Source organism: Amphiura filiformis, chromosome 4, assembly GCF_039555335.1.
Source record: "Amphiura filiformis chromosome 4, Afil_fr2py, whole genome shotgun sequence".
Lineage (NCBI taxonomy): Eukaryota > Metazoa > Echinodermata > Ophiuroidea > Amphilepidida > Amphiuridae > Amphiura > Amphiura filiformis.
The window spans coordinates 24,551,545-24,573,784 of record NC_092631.1 but is presented as its reverse complement, the minus strand read 5'-3'; the positions used below and the strand labels follow the sequence as shown (position 1 = coordinate 24,573,784).

Below are 22,240 nucleotides of genomic sequence, written 5' to 3'. Positions count from 1 at the left end.
TTTGTCATTTCAGCATGAGTTTTAAGCTTACCTAATGATTTTAATGGGAATTGTCATTCTAAAAACGACCTCTAATAAATGCCCCTGTTTGAAAACTGCAACGCTCCTGGGGGGCGACTATTCGAGGAAATACATTATTTCAAAACTAGAATAATAAATATTTGAAATGTTATTTAAATAATGGTATGATAAAGAAGTATACTGAGATGCTTTTGATGAAGTGTGTGAATGACTAAATTGCATAGCTAAATATTATGGCTCAAATTTGGTGTGGTGCTATATCTTCAGAAGATAGCATACAAATGATGTTATTAGTTATGGTTGTATGGTGCAGATGCTCTCTGTTCTACTACAGAAAAGAGTGTGAGTGTGACTGTGCAGCTAAATATTGTGGAACAATATTATGGTGCTATCTTCAGAAGATAGCAGTTAAATTGTGCAACAATATTATGGTGCTATCTTCAGAAGATATCATATAAATAAACACTGCAAAGCAAATAACTTCCATCAGTCAATAATATATTTTGCCATATATGTAAATATGAAAGAATTATTCCAAGGCACTTTTCTTTTGATAAAGTGTATATGTATGTGTGATGACTAGCTAAATATTGTTGAACCATTTTGGTGCTATCATCAGAAGTACATGATAATAAATGATAATAAATGAACTGAACTATCATAAGAAGATAGCATACAGATAAACACTTCAAAACAAATAACCTCAATCAAATATTTACATATTTATATGATGCCACATATTTGACTAAAGACGTGTTCAGAGGCACTTTTGAGCAATAATGTATGCACAATTTTGGTGTTGTCATCAAAAGATACTATATAAATAAACACTTCAAAACGAGTAATGTCAATCAGTTAATTTTAACGTTATTTAAATGATGCAATATGTTATAGGAAGAAACAAGCCAGTGTTCAGAGACTCTTCAATCAAGTGTGTATGGATGATTGTAGCTAAATATTGTTTGTGGAATAGTTTGGGTGCTATCTTCAGAAGATAGCATAAACAAATAATCTCAATCAGTCAATCTTACTGTTAGTTTTATAGTGCCATATGTTAAAGTATGAAAGAAGTATTGCAAGGCACTTTGTGTGTGGGTGACTGTAGCTAAATATTGTGAAACAAATTTGTATTATCTAAGCATATAAATAAACAGTTCAAAACAAGTAAGACCATAATCAGTCAATCCCAATGTTATTTATAATATTATGATGACATATATTTTGTTAGAGACAAGTGTTTAGATGCATTTTGCTCAATAGTATGTGGTGACTGTAGCTATCAATTTTGTTTAACAATATATATGTTGGTGTTATCTTTAGAAGATTGCATATAAATAACCTGAATTAGTAAATCTTTATATAATTTACATGATGTCATTTGTTTACTGTCAACCAAATGTTCAGATGCACATGTAATCCAGTTTGTGTGGGTGGTTGTAGCTAAATAATTGTTGTGACACAATGATATTTTGGTGCTATCTTCAGAAGATAACATATAAATAAACATGTCTAAATAAATATAACTGCATTCAGTCAATGTTATTTATATGATGCCATATATTTTGCTTGAGACAAGTGCTCAGAGTCAGGCACACTACTGATGAATAGCGTGTCCGTGACTGTAAATAAATGGCTAAATATTGTGACACAATTTTAGTGTTATCTTCAGAAGATAGCATATAAATAACAACTCAAAACATTAACTACATGTTATTTGTATAATGCCATATATTTTGCTGACAAACTTTTGATCAATAATGTGTGGGTGACTGTGTAAATAAATAGCTAAATATTGTGACACAATTTCGATGTTGTCTTCAGAAGACAGAGAGTTGCTTGTATTACCATAGCATCTGGTGATAGGGTGATAGGATATTTACAGCATAAACTCTCCATCCTCTGACCTCCTCCCCATACAGAAATTGTGGAAGCATGCCAAACAACAGCCTTTTACATTCTTGTATTTGGCCATGCGTTTTAACCTGGGTACACCAATAGGGTGGAGCAGTACTTTTGTGCGAGATTTTTTGTGCTAATTCTTAGTATTTTTGAGTCAAGGGTGTCACCTACCTAGACAAATTACCTATCAATTTAAAGCTTTTGATGAGACCTTTGTTTTGATACCATAACAATTTATGTAGCATATTCCATTCTAAAGTTATTTTGATTTTAGTGAAAACATGACAGGGTGGAGCCGAGGATTGATATGGAGGATTGATATGTAAATTTAACAAAAAAATGAGGGTAAATTGATATCTTTGCTTCTTTTAATTGGTTTTATGCTGTAAAGACTAAAGAACAATCATTTAGAAACTAAAAAAGGTAAATCTGTCTTTAAATTGAGTGAATTTCTAGTGCAAATCACTTGATTACAGAAAATGCCTTAAATTGTACCATTTGTGTGTAAATCCCTATTCGGAAATAATGCTTCAAATGTGTGTTTCAAATATGTTCGCACACAGCGAAACCTGTAGCAGGTATCACAATAAAAGTATACATTTTTTAAAAGTTCTTGAGCCAAGGAACTCAAATATGATGTCCTTTTCAGCATAGGGTGTAATATGTAAAAAATATATATCACTGAAGATCAAACATTTTTTATGGAAAATGTTGCTATTCAAAGTCCACTACCTCCCTAACCAATCTTCTTATTGGGAAACTAATATCATTTTTGGATTTCCTGTTTAATTTCCTGTCAGGAAATGTATACTTTTCTTGTACTGATGGGTTTAGTTAACAAACAATTATATTTGTATCAAAAAGCGTGCATTTTCAAAGAGGAAAAAAATTGGAAATTTTGGGTACCGAAAAATCTACCAACTCAAAACACATGGCCATTTAAAATACTGTGCTAAATAAAACTTGTCAAGTTAAAAGGAACAATATTGGTAATTTACTTTAATAACCAGATAACCCAGAACTTCATCAAAAGATGGATTTGGGCATTTTTAGAACAACCATAAATGTGCTATGCTAATACATGGAAAATACAACCATAAAAGACATTAAATGAAGACAACATTTAAGATGAAAGTAGAGTAAAAGTATATAAGTACTTTATTCCGTGCAAGTGTGACTGTGGAATTAGGACACAACGGTTAACATATGAGCAGTTGGTGCTGGCGATAAATATTTATACTTTCAGAATGAGTTAATTATGTTGTATACAAAATTATTATGACTAACAAATTGCATGATCTATTATGATCAAATCAACATTATATGCTTGTTGATTATTTGGTAAAACATTTAGGCAAATTACTTTAAACAAATACTCTTTGATGGTCCCTTTAAGCAATGCATGTATCATAAAAAACAGGTGTTTAATTTGAGATTTAGTTGCCTTAAGTCTACCTGAACTTAAGTATAATCAGTAATATCTGTGTAGGGTATATGTGGTATCATAATGTGCATTGTTATTGGCACCTTTAAGCCATGCTGGTATAGCAGTGTGTTTTCATGCTTGTGTCAGGTAATGCTGCAGCTATCTAATTAAGACAGGTGTTGGGTTTGACATTCAATAATGGAAATAGAGATGCAAAAGGTTGAATCTGAAATTGCTGCCTTGGTAAATTATGTTGGATAACATTTTGATTGGCATTAAAATTGTTGGGTAATTTTTTGTTGGTTCAATTTTAGTATCCATATTATGATCAGTGCGATGAATTCTATACCCCCCCCCCCATGGAAGACATGACCTTAATCTTCCACACAGGAAGTGTGAATTTCAAATGGGGTTACCTGGACAGGTGACTACATTTAAAATTGACACCCCTGTGTGGGAGATTAAGCTCATGCATTCCATAGGGGTGTATGGATTTCAGGTGGAATAGCCAAAGGGCCAGCTATTAATAGTTGTGTGACCTATGCGAAAAAGGCATGGTTGAACTATGGTTAACCATGGTCAACCATGGTTCAACCATGGGTTTTGACCATGGTCAAACCATGGTCAACCATGCTTTTGAAAAATGGCACCACGGCCAGAGACCATGGTCAACCATGGGTAACCTTTTGACCATGGTTGAACCATTGTCAACCATAGTTCAACAACCAGGGTTTTGACCATGGTCAACCATGTTTTTGACCATGGTCAACCATGGTCAACCATGTTTTTGAAAAATGGCACCACGGCCAGAGACCATGGTCAACCATGGTCTATCTAAAGTGACCATGGTCAACCATGGTCAAAAATTTGCATGTTTGACCATGGTTAAGAAACAATAGCAATCAAGGAAGAAACGATAGAAAGAAACAATAGCAATCAAGCTTAAACTTTAAATTAGCACCCGATAGAGGGCAGGGCCTGAAGAATGAGGGAAATTATGGGGTAAATATTTAACGGAATAATCTGCATAATCATATTATTTAGATTTATTCTGTTAAAAATCTTATTTTAACTTATCAAATTACTAGTTTTTATATTCTATGGTGTCAAATATTTATTCACAACGTTGTAAATACGCATTAAATATGATTAATAACAACAGAGGGCGCTTTTTCTCATTCACTACCCAGAGTCAACCATGGTCATGTGAGGTGATGACCATGGCTGACAATGCTCAGCCATGCTAAAGCATGGTCGACCATGGTATCCTTAAAAGTGACCATGGTCAACCATGGTCAGGTGAGGTGATGACCATGGCTGACCATGCTCAGCCATGCTAAAGCATGGTTGACCATGGTATACTTGAAGTAACCATGGTCAACCATGGTCAGGTGAGGTGATGACCATGGCTGACCATGCTCACACATGCTAAAGCATGGTTGACCATGGTATACTTGAAGTGACCATGGTCAGGTGAGGTGATGACCATGGCTGACCATGCTCACCCATGCTAAAGCATGATTGACCATGGTATACTTGAAGTGACCATGGTCAACCATGGTCAAGTGAGGTGATGAACATGGCTGACCATGCTCACCCATGATAAAGCATGGTTGACCATGGTATACTTAAAAGTGACCATGGTCAACCATGGTCAAGTGAGGTGAAGACCATGGCTGACCATGCTCGGCCATGCTAAAGTATGGTCGACCATGGTATACCATGGTGACCATGGCAACCATGGTTGACCATGGTCAAGCCACCATGGCTGATCATCGCTGACCATAGTTAACCATGGTCAACCATGTTTTGACCATGGTTGACCATGGTTGACCATGCTAGCACGGTTGACATTTCGCCTAGGGAGTTTACCCACCAGTGTACTGTGCATGTGAAATGTATGTATCATACATTATTCATTGCTACATTGTACAGTCAATGGAATTCATGGGAGGGCAACAATCTGAACATTTGTATAGAATTAGAGGTTTTCATTCTAGATAGCAAACTACAGTCAGTCAACCGACACGGACACACATTATTTATTTATTTATTTATTTATTTATTTATTTATTTATTTATTACACTTTATCACTGGTATATACAATAATTATGATATAACATCAAAATATATTGCACATGAATATTCAAAAGTATATACAAAAAAAAATGGAAGTATTGATAAAATTTTGCACCAGTGAAAGGCAAGGACTAACAGGTGCAAAGCACCTCTAGGACAGTCCTATACCAAGGATCAAAACAATGAGGACACCCCCCCTCTCCCGAAAAATTTAAAAAAAAAAAAAACCCTACACAAGCCTACTTTATGCCGACTTTGAAGGCACGCATACCTGCAGCAAAGACACAGCACTGCGCACTGTTTACGCGCTGTATACTCGCGCGTTGTCACTTTGTACTTCAGAGTGGACAAACTGTTGCTCAGTTTGCTGACCATGAAAGCAGATCCATTGGGGTATGGGTATCAGAGAGCACTGTGTCGGTGCTACACAAGATAGCGAACTTTTCCATGATTTTTGTTTGTTTGACTGAATGAATGGGGTGAGGTAAAACTCATGTTGGGAAGGGGGCAAAGAGTGAAACGTTGCCTTGTAATGCAACCTTACAATACAATATTGTGGTTTTGTACACATGGCAGCATTGATCATGTTTATATCTGGTGCTATTTATGACATGACATTCAAAGTGAAAGGATGAGTAGTCTGTTAGTTATCCCAAACAGTTTGAACAACTGTGATCAACTAAACCTAATTAAATTGCCAAGACTGTGTGTAACATATACCAAAACAATTGAGACAGGAGGAGGGTGGAGTGGAGGGAGGAAGGGAAAAATCTTGATTCTGTCACTACCTTCCAGGGGGGGGCACATAAATTTTGGGTGGGTATGTATAGACACATAGGAGGTTTTTCCTGCCCATGGACGAAGGGTTGCTTAGACACTTGTCACTTGAAAAATTCCATAGGGCACTTATTAGGGGAGGATCCCTCCCCAACTGTAGCATTTTCCACCCTGATGTGGCAGTGAACATTGGTTTAGAGATGCTGCATATAATTATGTATGTGTGAAACAGGTACCTTAAGGTTAAATACCACTAATTATGTATTACACAGGTTTCAATGGGAAAATGCCAAATTTCGGGTGGAATTTTCTCATATTCAGAACTCTCACAGTTCAATGCCACTAATATCAGGTGAAACTATATGATTTAGATGCCAAATGATCAAAAAATTCAACATAGGTTGACCTGAGACTTTTCTTGTTTTAACGCACTGAACCGTAAACACCTTAAAATGACAGTGCGCCCTCGAAGCTGAAAGTTACAATATGATAGGGCGAATATTTACTAAAAACCGAAGCCGTATGTATGAATTTTGGTACTATTACAACAAAATGTCATATAATGAGAGAAAATGTACCATTTTGAAGCATCAAACTCTAAAAAGTACTTTTTGGCTATATAACTTGATCAATTTCAGCGATTTTAATGCAGTCTTTTAGAATGCCATGAAAACAAATAGTTCCTCGTTGTATTTCAATGTATCGCCCAGGCCTATTAGTGGTCTTTAACCTTAGGCCAAAAAAAAAAAAAATTGTTTGTTTGTCCACGTCCGACCGACCGTGTACCCTGGTCCCGACCGTTTTTTGGTTTTTTTGGATTTTTTTTTTTTTAATTTAAAAAAAAAAAAAAAAAAAAAATTTAAATTTTTTTTTTTTAAAGTTTTTATTTTTTGGTTTTGTAGTGTCCCTGGACCTAGGCCTAAATGCTAGGATCATTCATGGTTGACCTAAAAAAAAAAAAAATAAATTCAAGATGTTTTGTATTTTTAATATGAAAATTGATAATTTGTATTCATGTCATAGTCGATTAATGATTTCAAAATGCATTGAATTTGAAAAACCGAATAAATAAAAAACTTTTATAAAAATTAAAAAAAATTTTGCAATTTGGGTACCCGGTTACCCGTCCAAAAATCGCTGGTACCCGGGTACAAAATTACCGAAAATGCCAGGCCTATGCAGAACCATCTCAAGAGTTAAACTGGTGAAGGGCTGTGTGTTTTGACTTATTTACCAGTCTTCAAATGGTCAGTTTCAAGTGCAATATCTGTAAAAAAAAAAAAATAAATAAAAAAAAATCCGACCTACCGACCCAACTATTTCATAAGCCTCTATGGACAAACAAACAATTTTTTTTTTTTGGCCTTAAGACGTTGGCGTTATTGGTGTGAAAACTATGTGCATGGCTGCCGATTAGTATGTTCAAAAACAAGGACAAAGTTCTAGTTATGTACATTCATAAAATCACATGTGAACAGGTTGAATGTGCTCAGGCTAGGCATACTCATACTCATCAACTTTAATATGTCATAATTTTGGCAATGATTGTTGTATGGAGGTACTGAACTGTTCCATCAGAATGATGCTATTTTGGTTAGTGACTACTGGTATAACCTTATATAAAGGTGCATAAAAAGAGCTTAGGTGCACAGATGAAATTACCTCACTTATTTTATCCCCGTAACAGACAGGTTTTCCCTTTCATCGTCTAGCTGTACAGACGATGCATTTTAATCTGAATCAGTTCAGTTTGCCAAAATAATGTGGAAAATGGGCTATTCCAGTTAAAACTCATACACCCCCACTAGTAGATATGACCTTAATCTCACACATACAGGGTATAGATTTCAAATGGAATTGTTATGGTAACCCCATTTGAAATTCACACTCCCTGTGTGGATGGTTAAGTTGATATCTTCCATCAAGGGGGTGTTTGGATTTCAACTGAAATATCCCAATTCAAAATCTACATTAACCCCATGAGAACTACCTGCCGATTGGACAAAAAGAAGTTTTCATTATCAATTGGACCAATCAGCAACATTGTTAGAATAATTTCACCATACAAAAAAATTGGGTGAATTATTTGCAAAGCTCCATTGTGATTGGTGATTAAAATGAAGATATCGCGTAATTGACCAATCATAGGCAATGTTAGATAGGCAGGTAGTGCTCAGGGGGTTAATCCAAATCATTCTGGATTAAAAGTGCACCATGTTCATTCATAGTCCCAGTTTTTGATCTGAATGCAACAAACGACCATTTTCCCGCTTGTATGCGGTTACTCAGGTTTAAGGGAATTCCCTGCGGATAACCGGGAATAAAGTGGCTTCATAAAGTATTTATTTTCTCTGCATGTAGGTATATCTCTAAGGAATCTTTTCCAAAATAGTTGACAAAAAATAGTTGTGTTCACATATGAGGTAGATGTGTGGAGTTTTTAAACACTTGGGAGTTTCCGACTTTGGTGAGAAAAGGTTTTTAAAGGTGAAGCTTCAGCAAGCCCTTCTTGAGCTGTGTCTTATTGAACAAACTGGCCTTTTGTGCACAGCTTTTGACTCTGGATGTCTCGCTGAGATGGTGTAGGGATAGAGGTCTCTTCTATTTTGTGTATGCCTTATTTTGTCCTATAGCTTTACCCTAAACCTAATCCTAAACCCAAACTTTAACCCCAGTGGTTGGCATGGCACCAAGATTTTTTTTAGGGAGGGGGGCAACCAAAGGGACAAGTGGAGGGAAAAAAAATCAGAACACTAGCCTAATTTTGCATTTTTGCACTAAATAATGGGATTTTTGTTCTAATTGGGGAGGGGCATCGTGGGTAAGTCCTATTCCCGTGGGTGTCACCATTGCCTGGGTTACCCAGCTCAGGCACATGGCCAGCATTGTCAGTCTGCGGGGGAATGTCAGTATCGTTCCTATTTTTACTCCCTTTCCCTTTTCCCTCCCCTTTCTCTTTCCCCTCTCCTTCCCCTTTCCCTTCTCTTTGCCCCTCTCCTCTCCCTTTCTCTGCTCTTTCTCTCTCCCCTTCCCCTTCATTCTCTCTTGGGTGTTGGGAATTTGCCCCCTCCCCCTTGCCTTGGGATGAGTTGGTGTATAGCAGTCAATAACCTCTTGGTTGTATTTGTATTACTAACTTGTTCTCTAGCTGTATCCTTACCTTAACCCTTATACTAACCTTAATCCTGCCCTGACATGTCTTACTGTGGATATTTTAATAGAATTAAAATTCGACACCTTAATTTTTGAGGAATGACTGCAATTGGCATACTGTTCATTTGGTACAGCAGGGATTGCATTTCCAAACGAGAGTTACATACCTCTAGAGTTGCCTCCTCATCTGAACCTATTCAGTATTGATAATAATGAGGTGTTCAGTATTGTGAATTCAATGCATTAGCAATTCTCTTTCTCCTATAAGCATGTTGATCTTTTTCTAACCTGTATACAAGAGCCAAATTGTGTCCATTTTTTTTCTTTCTATCATTTCAACACAGTGACCATATCCATGATATCAGCTAGTCAGTCAGTGCATGGGAGTGTTTGTTTTTGGTCATTTCATCCGAAGAATTAGGGTCAAGCATCGCTAAATATCATTTACTATTGTGGAAATGTGTTCATTGGGCTCTTCAAAGGTGATTTGATCAACCAAAAGGAGTCACTTGTAGCTTCCTTTTGTTATGAGATATTTGAGAACGAAACAGTGGATTCCTTTTGTATTTTATTGTTCTCAGAAATGTAAAAAATAGTCATATCTTGGTCATTGTAAGTCTGATTTGATAGGATTTTCAACAAAATACAGCCATTGCCATGGAAACAATATTGTATTTAAAATTACCAAAAATAATTTTACCGTCAAAGGCTTGTTTGACTTCATTGCAATTTGGAGCAGCATTTTGTCATTATATACATAATGATGGCACCCAGTAAAGATATCATCGGCATGTGTTGCACGTTTCAAACTGACATCTGATATGAAGTGGTTAGAAAAGTGTGCAAAATGCATCTTATGGTATACTCTACACTGCGATAAAATTGTATCATTTCTAGAAAGAAATTTTACCTTTAAAATTGGTGGTGGAGTATAGTTTCAACTGATTTTGAGTTGAATTCAATGGTTGATTGTTATCGTAAATGATGGTTTTGCATGTGGTCATCTGGTGGCACCAGCATATCGTTTTTCTTTTTTTTGGGGGGGGGGGTTAATTTCAGGGACCTGGAAATAGAATAGATCATGCCTATGAACTTGGGAGGGTTTTCTGACCTGTCTGCTTTTTAAGTACAAATTCAGTATCGAAAACACAGCAAATGATACTTCCCTTTTCATTTTATCAGTTCCCAAAGTAAAACAAAGTATCTCCTGGTAACAAACAAATCAGATACTGCATTGTGAATTAGGAAGCAGAGATACAGCCTGTCTCAAAAAAAAATTGTGCAAGTAAAAAGCGCCCTCTGTGGCAATTACAAAATACCGTTGTGACATAATACTTTCATCAACGTCAAGGGCATTAGTCTTAGCTCTCAAATGCCGTTTAGTCTGTTCAATTTGCTTATTTTAATCTCGAGATATGCTTACTTAACAACGAAAGGGAAGAGGGCTGTACATGTAAAGCAATGATAGCATCAAGTTTATCAAGAGTTCCTTCGTGAAACGAATGCATCAATTAAACAACAATACAAAATTGTTTTCAATGTTTTATCATGATAATGGCATAATGATTCTCTTTTCCCACTTACGACAAACTAAACGATAAATAAATATTTCACATTCTCCTGTAAAATTAAATACATGTGCATGGTCAATGATTTTACCATGGTAAATACTGGTCTCTTTGTCATTCAAGACATGTTAAAAGACAAACAAATATTGCACACTTATAGGTTAACGAACTTTGACACGTTCATGAAATTTGACAAAAATTAATGAAATTAGACAAAATAATGCACGCGCGCTGGTGTTGATGCGTCTAATGCACGAGCCCTGAAGGGGAGTGCATTAGACGATCAACATCAGCTATCATTGATTTACATGTACAGCCCTATTCCCTAGTAAAAGTGGCACAATTGTGATTTTACTCTTTCGTTGTTAACTAAACATATCTCGAGATTAAAAAGAGCAAATTGAACAGAACAAACGGTATGTGAGAGCTAAGACTGCCCTTGACGTTGATGTCAGCATCATGTCACAACGGTATTTTCTTATTGCCAGAGAGGGCGCTTTTCACTTGCACAATTTTTTTTGAGACAGGCTGTATAGCGTGAATAGAAAACAGGGTAACAGATAACCAGGTATTGTTGTCTTCTGTCTTCTAATTTCCTCCGTCCTCACCAACTGTCACGTAGTATGCATTACCCATGCTGCCCATTTAGTATTTGCTTGCTTGTGTGTGTGACAAGTTCCTGCGAAATGGATATACTATAGCTGGTTTGAAATTCTCCAGGACAGGGTATGGACTGAGAAGTCATTGGGCACTGGCAAATATCTGTAGTATTGGTTCAGTGATTCACAGCTAGTCAATGAGCTCAATCAGTAAGGCTCTAGACTTGGGTGTGCTAAGGTAAGAATGTAAGACCAGTGTTGAGTAGGTGCACATTGTTTCATTTTCTTGGACAACTTATTGCCACCTGTTCTGGTGTAACATTGATATGGAACTCTGAGAACAGATCCTGGCCGTGAAGGTTTATTGTGGTATGGCTAGGGTGTGTGCTTCTTAGCTGCAAGTCTCTATATTGATGTTATGGTTTAGGAGTGATTGGGCCACATTGGTCAGCTGCAATGGGCTATTCCAGTTGAAATCCATACCCCCTTATGGAAGACATGACTCGGTGTAATCGTCCACAAAGGGGGTGCAGATTTCAAATGCGGTCACCCATTCAGGTAACCCCATTTGAAATTCTTACTCCCTGTGTGGAAGATTAATGTCATGTCTTCCATAGGGGGTGTATGGATTTCAATTGCAATTGCCCAATCTGTTAGCTGGGCTGAGGTATTGTTGATTTGATGATATAAATCAAAACTGGGGTTTTTTTCAGCATGCGTTTGCAATGTTTTTGTGTTCACTTTCGTGTGTACTCAATTTGCATGGCATGATCTATGGCCATCAGCGAATTTCAGTCTCACAAACATCATTTCTTTCCTCTACTTTGCATGTATCTTCTTACAGAGAAGTTTTGATCACACTGGTACCCAGCTTATTCTGGATTATCTTTTAAGAAAATACCGAGCACGCTGACTCCATCATAGACGGAAATATGGACATCCCTAACATCCCTAATAACAAGGTAAGAAGAGAAGCTTCCCACTTCTCCTCCCCTCCTCCGCCTAAAGTAAGGATGTGAAAAATGTTGTGTAAGTGTGCTTGGCTTTCTATGTTGCCTGCTTTGCTAAACATAAAATATGGACATCTTGGTTGTAAGGGAGACTTCAAGTTACAAAATCGGTCACTTTTTTGTAATTAGTCAACAAATTTAAACCAAAATATGCAGGTGTTTACATTTTGGGGCAAATGCTATCATGGGTATCTAATGATGGTACCTGGAGCTATTTTCCACAAGGATGCAAGACCAGAGCCTTGCATGCCTCACCCATTTCCAGCAGTGCTTTTAGTTGAAATTGCTACCCCTGTCTAAGGGTTGTGCGTAAAACAGTGATCTATTGCGGTCACACCCGCAGCATGCCGACTCCATCATGGATGGAAATATGGACATCCCTAATAACAAGGTAATATGAGATGCTTCCTACTTCCCTGCCTCTTCTCATCCTCTCCTCTGCTTTGAGTAGGGACATAAGAATCATGTCGGGATGTGTGTGTATGTATTGGCTACATCATGAGCAGGGAATACAGCTGTTGCAGCAGCTTACTTCTTGTCAGGCACATCGCAATCAGGCGGCCCAAGGTGCTTTTGGCGCCCAACTTTTTGCACTTTTTGCAGTTTTTTGCACTTACTTTTTTGCAAGTTTTTGCAGCATCGTATAACATTGGGTGCCGCATTTTTTGTCACCTTGTGCTTGTGTGCTTTGTGCAGATATTTATCCTTTGTATATTGAAAAAAAAACCAAAAAAAGAAACTTCCAGCTCTTTGCGCTCTCCCTTGTAATTGCCTAGATTTACAAGACGGGATGAGAAAATGAACAATCTTACTAAGTTAGTGACGGATTGCAAATGAGAACTGTGGCTTCTTGTCACTGGTTCTTCCTCTAATTACCCCAAACAGTAGCTTTGGATATAATAGGAAATTGGCAACAGCCAAACACAGCAATGATTACATACATGTTATTTTCTTCATAGTTGGTTCCTTTCATTACTAAATGGGCTATTCTGGTTAAAATCCATACACCCCTATGGAAGAAGACATGGCCTTTAATCTTCCACACAGGGAGTGTGAATTTCAAATGGAGTTGCCCGATTTCCATTTGAAATCTACACCCCCCATATGTGGGAGACTAAAGTCATGGCTTCCATAGGGGTGTATGTATTTTAATCGGAATAGCCTAATGACGAGAAGGAAATTAGGTTGGGTGACGTCTGATAATGACAAATCACTCGTTAGTGTCCGTCTGCATCTTTTGTCCAAATAAATTGCATATTCAATCTGCCTCTTCCTTGCAGTGATTTTGTTATTCCGCGAGCATTCTTGTTTCGATCGTTCACCCCTGTTGTTTTGTCCGAGTAAGGGGCACAGTTTATTTTTCTTGTCATGTGTGGAGAGAAAAAAACGAAAGATACATGCAGACGTGTGTTTTATTCAGGATTTTGAAAAGAACAATTTGTCTAAGAGGATTTGCCATTGTTTTGGAATGATTTTATTTTAATTATAAGGATTATAGAAAATGATCAGATTTCTGTGAGTTTTATTATTGTTGAATTAAGATTTTACAAAGCTGTTAAGGGGTGGGGTATGAACCTTTGGACAGAATTTATTGTGGGACATTAGAGCACAGCAGACATATCGAATTGCATTTTGAATACGAAGAATGTCCTTCTGATATCAAATAATTTTGATTTTTTGAAATTCGCAATGTAAAACACATTATACGGCAAATGATTAAAAATTGATAGTTTTGATATTTAACAGTATTCGAAGTAAACTTTATAAATCTGATAACATGTACTTAAAGTGTATGTAGGTGGGAGGAAAAGCCGACGATCAATTGAATATTTTGACCTTTCGTATTGAAGATATGGAATTTTTTTCCCAAAACACCTATTTTTTTGGTGTTTTGGGAAAAAAAATCCATATCTTCAATATGAAAGGTCAAAATGTTCAATTGATCGTCGGCTTTTCCTCCCAGCTATATACACTTTAAGAATATATCATTAGATTTATAAAATTTACTTCGAGGACTGTTATATATCAAAAATGTGAAAAAATATCAAATTTTAATAAATATTGTCATAAAATTTGTATTATATCGTAAATTTCAAAAATGAAAATTATTTGATATCAGAAAGAAATTCTTCGTATTCAGAATGCAATTCGATATGTCTGATGTGCTGTCATGTCCCACAAAAAATACTGTCGAAACGCTCAAAACGCTCATTCCAGATCCCTTAATTATGTAAGCTGTAAATTGTATGAGTAAAAAGTACATAGCTGTTCCAAAAATGACCCTAAACTTAAAGATTCTAAAAACAGGTTAAAAATTATTTCCAGTTTTTTTAATTTTTAATATGACTGGCAAAGATGAATGATATTTTCCAGAAATTTCTTGATTTTCAGAAATAGAATCTTTGTTTCAGAAATTGTTTCTTTGAAAAAGTAAGGAAAGGGATGCAAAGCTTGATGGTGGACCTTATACAGGATTTTTGTAGATATAGCACTTAAAATGCTGCTCACTCTGGTATTCAGTAAATCAAGGTGAACAAATAGGTTGCAAGTCATCTAGGTTATAAGAATTCAGTGTGACATAACTAGAGTTATTCCCAGTGAGGGGACAGGCTGGGGCAACCTTGATGGTGGCAGGGAGAGGGAAATAGAGGGAATGTGGTGTAATTGTCAAGATTTACATGCAAAGTGGTGGTTTGTTTTCACAGAAGACAATTTGACATTTGTAAAGCACTTCTTCAGAGCATGTTGAAAAAAACATTCACTAAATAAAAGATATGTGAAAAGAACACCATAATTGCTGAAGATTGTGGGTGGGTGGGGTGTGTTTGTGAGGGGGGTCAACATTTTACTAGTTCAAAATAGAAAATCTGGAGGGCAAAGGAAAAGAAAAAAGGGCAAGGAGCCCCTTTATCACCAAAATTCAACCAGATTATGTGCCAAAATAGTGTAAAATACAAAATTTGTGCACGCTGCGTACGCAAATTGCCACAATAAAGCCTCTTTCATCCCAATCATGGGCGAAAATAGTGTAAAATACAAAAAATTTGCACACATCGTCCCAGTAAAGCCTTTTTGTACAGCTCCAATATATGTACAGTCTCTCTAAACAAAACCGGTTATGTATGTTGCAATATTTTTTTCGTCTGTGCCCTCGAAATTTTATTTTGCCACGTACCCCTGACCAAGAAAGCTGGCTACGCCCCTGGGTAGGGGTGGGAAGCTTGGAAGCACATTCAGGGTCTGACTAAATATGCTAAAAATAAGGTGATATATATTTACTTTTGCATAATGCCAAAAGCCATCTGCAGGTCACTGTAATCATTTCGTTTGTGTTCTTCGCCTTGTTTTATAAGAGCATTATATCTATTTTTTGTTTTTATACTGTTCAACCTTGTCTTTCCTTTACCTTGATAAGCTTCAAGTTCAAGTGCCTTCATGACCATCCAAAGGGGATTTATTGATTATCAAGGGGTGTAAACACAGGAGGACATTGATGTAATTTCATCCTTGAGTTATTTGTGTTTGGTACTATAGATTCAGCCGGATTTCAATGCCAAGTCATTGAAGATTAGTTTGGGATGTTATTGGACCATGCCAGTTGAAATCCATACACCCCCTCCGGAAGATGTAACCTTTATGACCCTTGCAGGGGGTGTAGATGTGTAATGTAGTCACCCATTCAGGTAACCCGGAAATTCTCACTCCTTGTGTGGAAGATTAAGGTCATGTCTTCCATAGGGGGTGTATGAATTTCAACCGGAATAGCCCAGTGGAGTTGTTCATTAAGTATACTTTATATATTTTTAGACTTATGTCAAACGTGAGGCATAAATACTAATCATTAAAAAAAACCTCTGCTTGTCTTAATTAATACCTCACCTTAGTTATCCCCTTCAGCATTTGTGTCCCACCTTAGCCTTATTACATCCAAATGTCCTCATCTATCAACACATTTTCTGCCTAAATTACCTCATCTTTCTCAATAAATGACTAAAAAACAAGTCATAAAAATCAGTAATAATCCCCCCATCATGTTCTTTAAGTAGCAGGTATTAGTATTTCATTAAACCAGGCTTTAGTGTATTTGCACGTCTGCACCAGACAGCAAATCTTGATGTAGACTTAAAATTACATTTCCTAATAAATACAATTTTACCCATGTAATTCTCAGAGTGGATTACTGAAATACGAGTTATTTAATTTTTGTCAAATTCATTTTGACTTTTTATACATTCTCATGAAATAATTTCAGGAAATGAAATGATCTTTTAAAACTGTCACAAAATCTGGTTCAAAACGACGTAATTCATCCTCAAATTGACACAATTTGTTGGATTTCCTTTCCGTATTTAAACAATACTACATGCTTAGTAATTGTCTGCTGCAATGTACATAGGTGATATGTGTGTGTATAAAAATACTTGCAACATTTATAGAGTTTCTCAGATTGGCATGGTATCTGAAGAACTGCTGTACCAAAAATATTTTTATATGTTTTTGCATTGATTTCAAGTTTGGTAATAAGATTGAAAATTAATATTTGTTGGAAAAAAGTTTAACTCAACAATACATGACAATCATGCAGTAATGATTAATGCTTGTTTCATAAAAAATGATGGTTGTAAGATTGAGTTTGCTGAATATTAATAGCTGTTATCACAAATAACTGAATTACATGCAATGATTACCAAAATGTAGCAAGTTTTGTCAAGCAAAATTTGTTATGTTTTGGCACTTTGGACCCCAGATGTTCTACAATGGTGGTTAATAAATAATGATAAATATTTACACCTTAAAGAATGATTCTATCAATCATATTCATAAATTCTTTCAACAAAATGATCTAAAATGTGATAACACATAGTGTACACATCAATAGCATTATAGATATGAGTCTATGACCTATTTCTCCCACTAAGGTCATGCGGAAACACACATAATGTTGTCAGGTTTGTACTTTTATTAGCAATATCTTGCATGGAATTGAAGCATATTACAGCAAAAGCGGGTATAAAACAATCAATACTACATCACATGGGTGTATAAGAACGCATTGTGACAGGAATGTCAGCCCTGGTCTAATGCTTCATTGATCAACCAATATCAAACTATACATTAATCAATGTTACTATTACCGCAGAATTTATCATGAATGATACGGGACAAAAATGTTGGTGCGGGTTTGTTGAAAAATATGCACTTATTGAGTTATAAATGCATTATTTTGTGTTGAGGAAGAAGACAAATAGATGCTGACATAAGCTTATTACACGACATTCGCTTAATGCAAAGAACTGTTGTGTAATAACAAATTTAATATCGGTAAAAGATGATTTAGCAAAAAATATTTTTTTGTAAATTTCCCAAGAGGTTTAGGTTCATGAAATTAGATTGAATGCCAGCAAATTTGTTAGATAATAAGGTATCTGGGCTATTTGATGAAAAAACTGAATTCATGAATAGTTTGTTGCCACAAAAGAGTGTTTTTTACAAATTTGGAAACAAAAACTGCGATGAAAACTAGGCTGAATTGCAGTATCTATAGTTACGTGGTTACTTGCATCATCTTTCTGTCGAACTGGGTTAATTTTATTAATAAAAGTAATTCAAAATAAATTGGTAAAATCGGTAATGAATGTCAAGTGTAATTAATAGATGTGCAAAGGCTAATCATATATGAATTGAAAGGGAGGTACAAAGGAAGCGAGAGAGACAAGGAGGGCAGACAGCAGAGAGATAGACTTTGGTTCACCTCAATTTCGGTAGTATTGTATGTGCGTATTTGACTGCATGGTTGCAGTATTAATACTCTATGTGCTAGCCATAGGCTTCAATATAAAAAGTTTTTATATATATTCTCAAAATATCAAGAGCTATCTTAAGAACCACTGAACCAATACTAGGCTTGTTTGTACTCATTTTAATGCATTTTTCATGGCGATTCCAAATATGGTCATGAAAAGTTACAATTCCAAAAATTGAAACTTGTCATCTGCAGTTGACACTTCCATGGAGAGAGTTAAATTACATGCTCAAAGTTAATTGCACAGAGCTTACATGCACATACAATGGCGGTTTGTTGGCACGCTTGCAGCACAGAGAGAGAGAAGTGAGAGAAGCTAAACAGAGCAAGATGGATAGCAAGATAGACAAGTGAGATGTGCAAACAAACAGACAGACAAACTTAAAGGGGCATTTTGTAATCTGAAAAAAAGTTGAGATTTTAATACCACAGAAAACCTGACTGCATAATGTTTATATACAAAGATATTGTCAAATTTGAATTACATTCTAGTATATGAAAACATAATTCAGCACAACGGCCTATGGAGCAGTGTAATACACATAAACCCCTTATCATACATAACTTGCAAACGCAAAATTGGAATCAGCTGAAATTGTGGGAATAAGCTTTTTTCTACTGAAAAATGTCATAAATAGAGGATGCTAGGATCACAAAATACTCCTTTAAATGGAAGTGGGGAAACAGATGTAGGCTAGAGAGACAAGTGCATGAAGCACAGTAATTGTAAAGAGAGAGTGAGTTAGAGAGAGCGGGAGCGACAGAAAGATAACAAGAGATGAACAAGAGACAAAGAGATGAAGAGAGAAAATAAGGAAGAATTCCGATGACAAGATGTACAACAAATGGGGCAGTTAAAATTCAGAGTAACATGAAACAAACACACAAAAAGGTGGTGATAAACCGTCGATTCAGGCAATGGCATTTGTCACACTTGAGAAAAAAAAAAGAAGATTATAAAGTAAGAAGGAACCAGGCGGCCATCTTGAAATGGTTCACAGCATTTCTAGGTCAATCTGAGATTCTGGCGATGGTTTTCTATGTCTTGTGGAAGGAAGAAATAACACATCAGTCGTTATCAGAACACAAGGATTCAATTAGGGCAACAGCTCTGGGTGCAAACAGGCAAGAATATGTATTTTTAGCCCTCAAAATTTGTCACGCTGTAGATTCTGGAAAATCCTTTCCTTCTTGACTTTCATGACATATACCTGTATGTTCGTAAAGCATCATGTGTATTATCAAGTAATTTCTGTGCAGTCTTATTTGTGGTCCTCCTTGTTAAAAAGTTGTTCAATAACAATAAATTTGAACATACAAGGGTCATTCAAAATGTTCTGCCTTCAACATTATATCCTTGCTTCTGCAAAAGTAGTCCTTTCATAATTTCCATGATTATAACCTAAGGAAGGGTCTCAACTAGCTTGTGAGAAAAGTTTGTTTTAATATCTTTTAACATTTGTTGTAGGTGATAAGAGGCTGATGAGGGCACATCAATCAATTTTAGGCTTAAAGTCTATAGAGGTATAAACCTTTTTGATTTGTTTGGTTCCTGTGTCGGAAGCCGAGCTCTTTCTCAAAAATGAAAATGTTCTATACCTCAATGCTTAAGAAACAAGATGTCTTGGAAATAATATTATTTTAAGATTTGTATGTGTTGTATATAGAACATCAGCTTATCAATTTATATAAAATAAATTAATGCATGTGATGATGATCAAATTAACAATCAAGCGTCAATCAAATGAAGAATTGAGATGAAATTATGAATAAAATGCCGGCCGAGTCATTGACCAAAGAGCCTGAATACATGAAAGATAGAAAAATGGACATAATAAAAATTTACCCAAGAGCCAAGTCTTCACAAGTATGGTTTTTTTCCATAGGCCTTTAAGGATATACAAATTTGCAAACATTTCATATCACATAAACATGGGTTCTCTCTGAAAATTTGGATGCCACAAAAATATGCTTTACAGTATACTCCCAAGTTAAAATGCAGTAAGTACAAGTAAATAGCATTGTAGGTGCTTCCTTTTTACGTGGGTGACACTTGAGACAGGTGTGAATGAACCAGTCTGATCACAAAGTAAAACATGGAAGTATCTACATGTAAATAACCTAGCAGACACTGTGTTCATATATTAATGCTCTGCATGCTAGCCATAGGTTTTAACATAAGGGCCAAGTGTTGAGATATTTTCTTAAAATATCAAGAGCTATCTTAAGAACCACTGAACCAATACTGGGCTTGTATGTACTCATTTTAATGCATTTTGCATGCTGATTCCAAATATGGTCATAAAAATTTACAATTCTGAAATTTTTGATGATTTTTTTTTAATTTGCAACTTTTCGTCTGCAGTCGACACCCGCATCGAGAGAGTTGAGAAACAAGATTTTCTGAATCGGGCTTCTTCCTACTGAACCAATACTAGGCTTGTTTGTACTCATTTTAATGCATTTTTTCATGCCGATTCAAAATATGATCATGAAAATTAAAAATTCTGAGATTTTCAATTTTTTTTAAAATTTGAATTTGAAACTTGTCGTCTGCAGTCAACACCCGCATGGAGAGAGTTAAGGAAAAAGATTTTCTTGTCTACTTCCAAATAAAAAGGCAGTATATACTGCTAATATACACTGCAGATACTACATGTTTACTTTGGATGGTAGATATTTACTGAAATACTTTGTTTTAATTGATTGACTTCAGCGATGCCCTTGCGGACATGGCATGAATTACACACAATAATGCATTTATTATTGCTAGACTTGAGCTATGTTTTTATAGTCCTTAAAGCAACAGGTACCGGTAGTATTGATGTAATGGCTCCCTGATGTGATTTTTTTTATTATTTATTTATTTCAAGGTTTTTCTGTTTAACCAATGTTCAGTTGGGAGGGTGCATCAGCCGATAATTTTGATTTAATCTTGGTTATTTTCAGTATGTTAGTATGAAACTTTTCTTACTATCTTCAAATGCAAGCCAGTGTGGTCTGTGCAGGATGGTTACAGAAGTTAAAGCCCTAAATGATTTAGTTTACTAACTCAATCTAGAAAAGAAAAGATTAACCTCCCTGCTAAAATCAACTCCCTTCAAAAGAAAATGTCAACCCCCATAGTATAAAGTTGAAAATTTGTCCAGTAAATACAAAATTTTCACTGTTATTTTGGGCTGAAATAGTTTAAATTGAAAATTGGTCCGATAAACACAAAATTGTGAGCTATTTTGATGTCTTCCGTAGTTAGCATGTGAGTTATATTGCTATATCTTTTGCAGATAGCATGTGAGCTATATTGCTATCTTCAGTAGATAACATGTGAGCTATCTTTCTATCTTCAGTAAATAGCATGTGAGCTATCTTGATATCATCAGTAGATAACATGTGAGGTATATTGCTATCTTCAGTAGATAGCACGTGAGCTATCTTGCTATCATCAGTAGATAGCATGGTAGCTATCTTACTATCTTCAGTAGAGAGTGAGCTATATTGCTATCTTCAGTAGATAGCATGTGAGTTATCTTGCAATTTTCAGTAGATAGCATTTGAGTTATCTTGCTATATCAGTAGATAGCATGTGAGTTATCTTGCTATCTTCAGTAGATAGCATGTGAGCTATATTGCTATCTTCAGTAGATAGCATGTGAGTTATGTTATTATAGCATTTTAAAATGCATGGGAAAACGTTCAACATATGGCTAGAAAGTAGGTTAAATTTGTACTCAGGCATATTGTAGATGAGTTGCATAAATTCCATTTTAGTAATATAATCACATGCACAGACACTTAACACACATTTAGGTGACAATTTAGTCATAGTTGAGAGTTGCGACTCTACACACTGATGACCCCCTTCTCCGGTACATATTATACACCATGCAGCTGCCTGTGCTCACAT

At 35.8% G+C, this 22,240-nt stretch overlaps 1 protein-coding gene across 5 annotated transcripts in view; it reads left to right on the top strand.

The window, feature by feature from the left end:
- Nucleotides 1-22,240, top strand: part of LOC140150722 (coiled-coil domain-containing protein AGAP005037-like) — a 338,931-nt gene that overhangs the window by 161,762 nt on the left and 154,929 nt on the right. The window contains exon 3 of one of the 5 annotated variants that reach the window (XM_072172815.1): nt 12,368-12,485. The exons of the other annotated variants lie outside the window; for them this stretch is intronic. Coding sequence (XP_072028916.1) covers nt 12,456-12,485 — 30 coding nt within the window. The 5' untranslated portion in view covers nt 12,368-12,455. The remainder of the gene's footprint in view (nt 1-12,367; nt 12,486-22,240) is intronic. 5 annotated transcript variants of the gene reach the window in all.